The sequence below is a fragment of the Asterias amurensis genome, chromosome 1 (assembly GCF_032118995.1).
Source record: "Asterias amurensis chromosome 1, ASM3211899v1".
Taxonomy (NCBI): Eukaryota; Metazoa; Echinodermata; class Asteroidea; order Forcipulatida; family Asteriidae; genus Asterias; species Asterias amurensis.
Genome location: NC_092648.1, coordinates 37,636,097 through 37,647,166, shown reverse-complemented (window position 1 = coordinate 37,647,166; position 11,070 = coordinate 37,636,097). Strand labels below are relative to the sequence as shown.

General features: G+C 39.9%; 1 protein-coding gene across 1 annotated transcript; it reads left to right on the top strand.

Annotated features, from left to right (window-relative positions):
• Nucleotides 1–136: 136 nt before the first annotated feature.
• Nucleotides 137–9,152, top strand: LOC139939101 (uncharacterized). The gene is made up of 9 exons (XM_071934841.1): nucleotides 137–233; nucleotides 1,967–2,115; nucleotides 2,581–2,669; nucleotides 2,843–2,968; nucleotides 3,500–3,564; nucleotides 4,149–4,261; nucleotides 5,358–5,552; nucleotides 5,906–7,668; nucleotides 9,025–9,152. The coding sequence occupies exons 2-9, from the start codon at nucleotides 2,015–2,017 to the stop codon at nucleotides 9,117–9,119; spliced, it is 2,547 nt and encodes an 848-aa protein (XP_071790942.1). The 5' UTR covers nucleotides 137–233; nucleotides 1,967–2,014; the 3' UTR covers nucleotides 9,120–9,152.
• The last annotated feature ends 1,918 nt before the right edge of the window (nucleotides 9,153–11,070 follow it).

Genomic DNA, 11,070 nt, shown 5'->3' with positions numbered 1-11,070 from the left:
CACATAAGATGTAACTTGCAGTATACACGTCTGGGTAAAATTGTGAAACTCGGATACCCAGTCTCAATCACCGTTTGAGGGCGCCCTGTGACATAGGCGGCATTTTTGGAATGCATGTAACACATATGTACGTAAACTTTTTTAAAAAATCATACACAGACGTTGGCAGATTGTACTTGCTTGACATGGAATCTTTTATATTATTTCTGAATATTAAGCATTGATTTTCGAAGGTAAGCCTTTTTCATCTACCTTATGTGCTATAGATTGCATAGGTTTAACAATAATTTTTAGAATTAGAATTAGATAGATGAAAAATCAAATTGCAGGTTTACGAAACCGCATAACTCACTGCCTTAATAACAAGTAACCTAGACTAGCCTAGACTATAAATAATGCGTGTTTTTTGTGTATTGATCAAACTTCTTGCGAGTTCTACACTTTTTTTTCTACATAGCTACACCACACCACCATGGAGCTATAGCTCCATGACTACACTAGACTACAGTACACCTACACAGCAGGTACTCCTAGAACTATTTCGGTTTCGTCCGGCTATCGTCTCCCGTTACGGGAGACGATAGCCGGACGAAACCGAAATAGTTCTAGGAGTACACAGCAGGCAGGGGGGCACGGTCCAATAGTTCAATTCAAAGGAATCAAGTCGTTACTTTTTAGATTAGTCCCTCTCTGTACAGATCTGATTAACTAATTGCCAATTTCTTTGCTGCGTGTGTCCTGTGAAGTGATGCTTTAATTTCGGTTAATTTTTTTAATTTACCATTGTGGGTTTTGGACTCAACATAGTTGCGATAACGTAACCGAAGGGTTACGAGTCACTTCAATCGAAAAACGGCGAAATATTTTAGTCAACAGATTTGCTCATTTTTTACCACTTTAAAAAATAGTGACACAAATTCTATGAACACGAACTTAATCCTCAATGTCTAATGAATAACATTCAAAAACACAATTGAGAAAATATTTTGAAAAAAAGGACAAAAACTTACCAGATTCCGGGAGCGAAACAGTCACAAATTTCCCAGGTTCTATTTTTGAACCTGTCGCTGGTTACCATGCGCTGACCCCAAGCACTGAACTCAACCGCAGGTACCAGCCAATTGAATTGACGACCTGCCGACCGAGCCGCAGCTGAGTTTGACTAAACCATTCTGTAAAAGGGGTGTTACAAGGGGTGCTGCAGTGCGGCAGTGCTTTAAGTGAGTGAACAGCGGGCATAGTAAATGGACAGCGCACACGCACTGCCGCGCGTTCCTCTATAACACCCCTTTTACAGAATGGTTTAGTCCAACAGCAATGAACATCGGGAAGTCACAAAATGGCGAAGCGACAGGTTCAAAATAGAACCTGGGAAATTTGTGACTGTTTCGCTCCGGGATCTGGTAAGTTTTTGTACCTTATTTCAAAATACTTTCTCAATAGTGTGTTGAATGTTATTCATTAGATATTGAGGATTAAGGTCGTGTTCATAGAATTTATGTCATGATTTTCGAAAGGGGTAAAAATTGAGCAAATCTGTTGACTAGCTGTTGAAATTGTACGTGTTTGACCATTTCGCCGTTTTTCGATTGAAGTGACTCGTAACCCTCCGGCTCCGCCGTCGGCAGGAGGGTTACGTTATCGCAACTAGACTCAACAAGGAGTCATGATGTCAATCAAAGTGTTGTGCTAAGTTAAGTTTGTAACAAAAAGCAATAAAAAAAAGTGCTGAGTTTGCAGATCAGGCAAATCCGCCTTTTATTACCAATTCCCTAACCAACAAATGGATAACTTTTCGGCGGTATGGTGCCACCACTTTTTCACTCATTTTTACAAAAAAAGATATCTCAGTTTAAGAGGTAAATTTGAAACTATATTATTCATTAGCATATCAAATGAAAAAGTGGTGGTGCCATGCAGAAACTTTTCCTAACAAATCTATAATTTCTATCCACTTTGCCAACAGCATAGTCTTCCTGCTGTAGTCCATAGGCTTCACATTACATGACAAGACATGAGTAAGAGACAAAGAGAGAAGCAAGATGGTAGAATTACTGGACTCTCAAGAACTGATCATCAGCTCGGCCAAACTAAGAAATTGAGAGTTTCTTCACGGTAAGTTCTTACAACATCCTTAGGGCTTTGCACAGTTGTGTGCAATGCAGTACAATCTAGAGTGCGTTTTGGGGACCCCAACCAGAAACATGGTCATCGGTTGAGCGTTTTCGCAAGTTCGGTTGAGTTCGGTTGAGCGCGGTGACGATGCTGTTCAGATCAACCGGTAACCGACTTGTTGAGTTGGTTGGGCTTTGGTTGGGGTCGCCAAAACGCACTCCAGGTTTATCAGAACCAATCTATGTGAGTACAGTGCATTCATATGTTCAATTTATCTTTGTTCCGCCCCAACTTGATAATCGTCCCAGTCCCAGCTATAGATGGGACGATTATCAAGTTGGGGACGGAACATCTTGACCTAAATACCTACACTTCCCATTTCTTCATTTCTTCATGTTAACAACTACTTTACAAGAGTGATACAGCTTAGAAAGCAATTGCAATTGTTCCTTCTTATATTTCTAGGTTGAGATCTTCCAGACAAGACGCATCAAACAACGATGTATCCAGTTCTTATACAAGCCCAGGATATGGCTCTAAACTACTAACAACAGGTAAAGATAAAACTCCACCCTTACATCAAAACTCTTACACCAAAACTATGAACCAAGTTTGGCCTGAGATTTCTATGAGGGGGGGGGGGGGGGGGGGGGGGGGGGGACACGAGGTCTTCATGACTTGAATGAGTATTTTAACCAGTATTGTCAACCATTATTCTTTTTCCCAGGGCGATCACCAATATGTAGCACCCCCCGGTCCTCCAGGAAGAGACTCAATACATCCCGTAGTGATTCTGAGACAGAGATTATCTGGGATGCTAATTCACCAACAGCTCATCTCATCAAAAGAAGTGGTAAGAAGGATGTGAAGATACATGAAGAAAATTATCATTATGACTCTAAGAAGTGATTAAAATGACAATAAATTGTAATGATCAGAGCTTTAATATATATTTGGTTTGCGGTAACACCTTATGTATAACTACCTATCAGGTACAGTTGAGTTTGTTCTGAAGAGAACTGTCTTTCTTTATTCTACTATCACGGAGTAGTTTTATTGGATTGTTCGAGAGACTTCTTATTCCTGAGAAGAACTGTCCTGCTTTTGGCTGAGACTAATAGGATTGTAATTAACTGCACTGCCGCAGAGTCAGTTCTTGAATTGGTCTCAATGTTTCATCATCGTATGATCAGAGACTTGTTAACAAATCAAATACTAAGTGTTTTTAATCAATTAATCGCACTGGTTGCTAATGGTACACATCATTTTAGTTCATAAAATTTAATTTCACTTCAAATAATTTGGAAAGCAATTTCTTAAGCGACCAGAGAGTCTTATTTTAATTTCTAACATGTTTGTGATGTGTGGTTTTTTTTTCACACAGGTCGAAATGGACGAAGCAAAGCGGGAGAGATATCCGAGATGATTAAGTGTGTTAACAACCAAGCAGTAAGTTTCAACACAAGTTGCTGAATCAACCGATCAAAACTTTCTTCTTCTAAATTTTTCTTGAAATATCTGAACTCTGCTTATCTGCAAAGTTTAAAGGCAGTGGACACTATTGGTAATTACTCAAAATAATTATTGGCATAAAACCTTACTTGGTGACGAGTAATGGGGAGAGGTTGATGGTATAAACGTTTTGAGAAACGGCTCCCTCTGAAGTAATGCTAGTTTTCAAGAAAGAAGTAATTTTCCACGAATTTGATTTCGAGACCTCAGATTTAGAATTTGAGGTCTCGAAATCAACCATCTAAACGCACACAACTTCGTGTGACAGGGGTGATTTTTCTTTCATTATTATCTCGCAACTTCGACGACCAATTGAGCTTAAATTTTCACAGGTTTGTTATTTTATGCATATGTTGCTATACACCTAATGAGAAGACGGGTCTTTGACAATTACCAACAGTGTCCAGTGTCTTTAAGACAAGAGCGGTGTATAAACCAAACAATTTATAAACTGAAGTTTAGTGCCTTTAAGATTGGCATATTTATACACAGTTTTCATTACTTGATGTTCATTTTTTCAGGAGACTTCTCCAGCCCATTTTCCTCTTCTTGGACTATGGACGCATCGTAGTCCTCTTCATCAACATGAACTCAACTCAGCTGGAGGATCAGAGAAGCCATTTGGGGAAGAAAGGTAATAACTAAGTCTGGTCATTCTAGCACCTTGGAAACCTGGGACCATTAACTCCTTTGAGTTCAAGGAATTTCAGGAGGTTTAAAAAATAATAATAAAATCAAAGTCTTAGTAAAGTGCAGGTATCTACCAACAAGGTACTCAAAGCACTCAGTATATATATTAATACAGAAAGACTGGTTATGGAAAGACATGAATTCTGAGACAGACCCAATTTATGTAGCACTTTATAATGGTTTACAATGTGCGATTGCGCATTTAGCAGCCACAGCCAGGAACACCGGGGCAAACCCCCTCTCTTTTGGATAAGTGCACTGGGTTCTTTAACATGCGTTACAAAATGCATTATCTTACTGTACTTGGGTATGATTATTTTTATCTATAGGATTTGAAATTTGAGTTCTTAAATTGGTCTCACATTTCAACTAGCTTGCTCTAGTCATCGTCAGTCTCCTGAAGATGACTAGAGCAAGCTAGTCGAAACATTGACACCAATTTAAGAACTGACTCCGCGGTAGTACAGTTAATTACGATCCTATAAGCTAAAGTAGTAGTCCCACCCTATTTTCTATACCATCCGCCCGGGTAATAGTTAAAAAGCAGGACAGTTTTGTTCAGAACTGAGCAGTCTCTTGAACACCTGAACAATCTACTCCGTGGTAGCAGAACAAAGAAAAACAGTTCTTTAAGAACAAATTCTACTTAGCAAGTAGATACACACATAGTGTTACCACAAACCAAATATATGATGATTTATATCATTGTTATTAAATCATAAATTCAAATATCAACTTATCGATATCCATTACTAGTACTAGCCTCTCGCCACCAGGCCTGCACATTGGAGGTCAGAGGTTCCAATCCAACACTAGCAGTAGCAGCCTGTGGAGTTTGGGTTTCATGAAGGATTGACCAATGGAGGTGGAGGGGGCACAAAGTAAACAGTGCTTATCACACATGTATGGGTGTAAGGTTAAGACAAAATAAATATCAACTTGGAAGAGAAAGTGTGACACACATTTGTATTTACGGTAGAACATTTAATTCCCCAAATCTCATTTGATTAATATGCACTTATTTTAAATATCCTCCTCAGCTGTACATCCAAGAAAGCAACACACAAGAAGAAGAAAGGCAGTCGATTATCTCTGATCCAAGATGAATTACAAAAGATTGCTAATGCTATTGATATGGCATCAAAACATGAAACAACGTCAAGTCCTAATACTGTGCTGAATCAGGAACCAGTAACTGGTTTCATTACACCACCAAGACACAGCAGAATGAAAGAGTAAGTTTCATCAATAAATCTAAACTACAAACAGTTCTGTAATTTGGCTATATCATTACTACATGTACAATCCTTAACGGATTATTCAAATATGGTGCGGCGGTGCCACTGTCAGGCTGTTGAGTGTCTGCCCATAGATTGTGCAAGTTTTCTAACATTGAGACCCTTTTAAAGTTAGCGAGTTTGTTTCCTTCATGTATTAAAGCAAAGTGGTTCCCAAGATATTTGAATACAATCGAGACTATAAGGTTTTAAGAGGTATGAAGGTCTGAAACGACTACCTTCTTCATCTTGCTGTATGTTGTATAAATCAACTCCCATTATTTTAAAGTTTGTGCGTTCCATGATTTCAGATTACCGGATACTGTAGATGACGATTCATCCTCTACCAACGCAAGGCAAGAACTAGAAGAGAAACACCCTCAATTAGAATTAACACTTGGAGATCAGCCCCAGTATCTTCAACCAGACCCAAATGGAGTTGTTGGTAATCAAATAAAAAGCAGACAGTTTGTTAGTAATCAACAACCTACCAGTCAATCTGCTGATGATCAGACAGACAGTAAGCAACCATTGGTTCCTTGCTCTGCTGTCATTGGTCAGTTAGGGACAAGCTCTGCAGTCATTGGTCAGTCATTGACCTCTAATGTTGACCTCATGTGGGATGATGACAGCTATTTTGAAGATGAGGCTCTGCTTGAGCAATTGACCCAAACTGAGGCTATAGAAGCATCCAGAAGCCAAAATTATGACGAGTCCAAAAAGAAACCATCTCGAAACAATCCAGCAACTCATTCTGCCAATTCTGTTAGACAACCAGTTAATTTCGATGCGACAAACAAAATGTGGACAGAAAATGACGGAGAGCAGAAATCCCAAACTTTTCTTGGAACTGTCCCCCCTCCTACAATTACCAACAAAAGTACGTCTGCATACCAAAACCAGCAGTGCCAAAGATTGAATGCAATGAATGCTGTAAAAGAAACACGTCCAAATCAAGGGAAGAAGCTGGTTCCATTCAGGCAACCTGTCGCAGTAAAACCACCACCAGCTCAAGAGACTCGAGTTTCAAACTATACAATTGTACCATCGAACCAACACCAAGCCCGGCCAAGTTATAAAACTTATAATAGTGTTCCTGCTCACCTAGATAGTACAAGGCAGCCTAATGAATACAGTGCCAAATCAAACGTAGCCAAACCACACACAAGCAGCTGTCCCCAACTCGGACAAACAGTAAATACTATGGGTACAAACAATAACTCACTTAAACCTTTCAGTACATCTAGCAATTTTATCAGCTATAATCAACTCACTGTACCAAGCTCCATGAATGCTTCTTCTTCTATTCAAGATGGCTGGGATAACATGGATCTATTTGAGAGTAGTTTGACTGATGAGATGATGATGTCAATGTGTGTTGGGATAGATTCACCTCAGACCACCAAAGCATCAGAACAAATAACCAATCCCTTCACATCAACAGGGACCAGGGTCTCCCCAAAGCCCTTCATGTCAACAAGGAGCACCACAGCCCACGCTGTAAGTGTAAGGGTCTCCCCAAAGCCTTACACATCAACAGGTACCACCACAGCCCAGTCGCAGACTCAAAACTCATCCAAAATAACCACAAACTCTTGCGTAGGGTCATCATCTACAACCACATATAAATTCAGAAAGCCAGTAAAGGACATAACTCAAGCTGTGTCTCACTGTTCAAGCTCAGCATCAAGGGCAAAATGTTCCACCAATACATCAATCCTAAATCAACAATTCCAAAGCTCAATAAACACAGTGCGTCCTGTACAGGTGAAGAACATACAGCCAATCAACATTACCAGGCACCAGCCTATAAGAGTGCCTAAAACTACACATCAGCTCCCCCAATCTAGTGGGTCTGGTGTCCCAACTCAACCTGTAGTGCCAAGTAGTGTGTTTAATGTCACTAAACCATCTTCAGCCACAGACAACCAAGCTTCTTCTTATAGTAAACCTGTGAATACAAATTCTACAAGCTATAAACCACTGACAGCTCAAAGTATGAGACCCATCCAGATAAAGACAACTTCATCATCAGCAAGAAATGCAAAGCCCGCAGTATTATCTACATCCACAGGTTGGTTGAAACATTCCACTATTAATGATTATCTGTCAATACAATGTGTTCATACATTTTAATTAAACCATTTCCTAACTTTAAGTTAATTGAGACATAGTTTGATGGAAAGCTCTCTCATCAAAACAAGAATAATCAACAATGTCCTTTGAGATTCTTAATTTGGCCGAATCTGTGCACAAATGACCAGAACTCTTGTGGTTTATCACTTGATACATAGCCATCAAATTAACATGTTATTATTGAATCCATGATTGAACAGAGCCAAAAGTATTCTTGCAAATCTTTAAGAGACCAAAGCGGCTTGAAACGACTTTTACCAAAATGCTTGTAGGGCTCTATCTATAGTGACTGCAAACAACTACTGTACAAGACTTTAACACCACCTTCCACTCCAATTAAAAGGTCAAGTAAAGGTAATGTCCTGAATTGACAAATTCAAATGTTGTCCATGTAAACATTTTACATCTATGACACTATATAAAAACAAATTGTTTCAGTCGAAAAATCAACAATAATGGTGATTATACAGAATGCTTACAATTCCCTCGGATGAAAGTTCTGGTCCTGAATTCTACACCTTTGTATCGATACTATTCAGACTCGTCAAAGTGGATTTACATATAATTCAATTGAACTCCCTGATGGTTTATTTGATTACTTTTACATGGCATTTGCAGCTAAAAGAAAAGCAGCATCTCTCTCGATAACTTCATAATGATTATCTCATATCATTATTTAGTAGTCACAACCCACAATACAAAACATCTTAACTTTCAAATAGAATGAAACTCTCAAGAAAGATCCTAAGGACAAAGTTTTGTGTCAAAAGATAATCCATCTTGTCTGGGATGCTGCATTATGCAAAGATAGCGAGCAAGATAGATCATGACAGATCACCTTAATCCAATACATCCCATAATCTTAAAGTGTTAGTTCCTGAGAATATGACAACAATTAACTGTCATTGCTGTACAGATAAATTACTCATACTCCTAACAAACGCAATTCTTATTGCATTTCCCTTTGTTCAGCCTATAAATCAGACAAAATACTCCAGGGTCTTATAGCTACCGACCTCCGACTGTTGGTAACAAACAACCCCAGCAGTTCCAAAGTTACTTGCACTTCATCGACCACAGATCAGAAATTTGTTTTGTATCAATGCTAATCATAACTTACGTCACATGCTGCGATTTGTTGTTATCATTGATTAATTTTAACTTGTCAAGTCGCTTAATTGTACATGCATAACCATGTCATTGTCCACAGGTTGGACAATTTGAAATGGGGACACAGAAAGCATTCAAAGGACAGAATCAGTTAAATAAATGTTTTTGTTCTATTGTGTTTCAGGCAGTAGTCACAAAGTTTGCAGTCAGACAGAGATTGAGAGAAAACGTCAACAAGCCAAGGCTCGATTGCAGCAACGCATGACACAGCAGCGTTAAGAAAGAAAGATGACGGCAAGATGCCATGGCTTGCTGCAGCGACACAGTCAACAACGCATGACACAGCAGCCTTAATAAAGAAAGATGACAGCAAGATGCCATGGCTTGCTGCAGCGACACAGTCAGCAATGCATGACACAGCAGCGTTAAGAAAGAAAGATGACAGCAAGATGCCATGGCTTGCTGCAGCGACACAGTCAACAACGTATGACACAGCAGCCTTAAGAAAGAAAGATGACAGCAAGATGCCATGGCTTGCTGCAGCGACACAGTCAACAATGCATGACACAGCAGCGTTAAGAAAGAAAGATGACATCAAGATGCCACGGCTTGCTGCAGCGACACAGTCAACAACGCATGACACAGCAGCGTTAAGAAAGAAAGATGACAGCAAGATGCCATGGCTTGCTGCAGCTACACAAGGCAGGCAGTCAGCAACGCATGACGCAGCAGCATTACGATAACAGCAAGATGCCATGGCTTGCTGCAGCGACACAGTCAACAACGCATGACACAGCAGTGTTAAGAAAGAAAGATGACAGCAAGATGCCATGGCTTGCTGCAGCTACACAAGGCAGGCAGTCAGCAACGCATGACGCAGCAGCATTAAGATAACAGCAAGATACCTTGGCTTGCTGCAGCGACACAAGGCAGGCAGTCAGCAACGCATGACGCATCAGCATTAAGATAACAGCAAGATACCTTGGCTTGCTGCAGCGACACAAGGCAGGCAGTCAGCAACGCATGACGCAGCAGCATTAAGATGACAGCAAGATGCCATGGCTTGCTGCAGCAACACAAGTCAATCAGCCCTTGTTGCAGGAGTGTTCATAGTTACGCATTCTGATAAACTATTACATTTACAGAAGGCTTTGCGTCAAGGTCACATTAGTGCAATGTAAGCATTGATTTGAGTGCAGTAGTTTGAATTCGAACCGGATCACAGTATTGTTAGTATTGTTGCAACACCAGGGCAAAATTTCATGGTTCTGCTTACCGTATTAAGCAAAAAATTAGCGCTTTTGGAAGCAGGGAATTCCGCGATTCCATCAAGCGTAATTTCACTGGTTGGTTGGAATTTTTTGCTAGTGCGTGCGTATTCCACTTTGCTAAGCATTCTTCGCTTACCCAGCTAGCACAGAAATCTGGCGCACAGTAAGTGGAGAATGGTGAACGTTAGTGCAGAATTTGGCGGTGAGCAGAGCCATAAAACTGGGCCCAGGACAAGCTCCTGCAATTGATAACCACAGAACGGTCAAGTCCCTGAAAGTGTGTGCCTCAAAAATGAGAGACACGCATCATTTATAATTACTCATTTTTTGTGGGATACATTTTTTTACAGAAGTTTACACTCTGTATTTCAGGAATTTATATGTGAATTAATTTTACAAAGGGTTGGAAATATGTTTTACATATTTAAGTATTGAAATGATGTTTAAATTATTGATTTATTTTTATTGTCCATCCGGTAGTTACTTTACTTGTGAGACACTCGTCGAAAATTTGACCATTAACACTATACATATAGGTCAAACTTGTGGCTGATTTAATATCCAAAATTAGAATTAAACTTTAAAATGGAATAGTTAGTAAGGTGCTTTGACACAATGAAGCCAATTATACTGGAAACACCGGGGTGAACCTTTTTACTTCATGATAAGTGAACTGGGTTCATTCATAATTATAATTACACAACACAGGATCTAAGTATGGCTTTACATCCAATCCAAAGGAGGCTGCAGTAATGGGCCCTTGCTCAAGGAAGTGTCAAGACCGGGACTGGAACCCACACTCTGCTGCTCATAAACACCAGAGTTTAAGTCCAGTGCGCTTGACCACTCAACCACAACACACAATGACAAGACCGGGACTCGAACCCACACTCTGCTGCTCATAAACACCAGAGTTTAAGTCCAGTGTGCTAAACCACTCAACCACAACACACAATGAC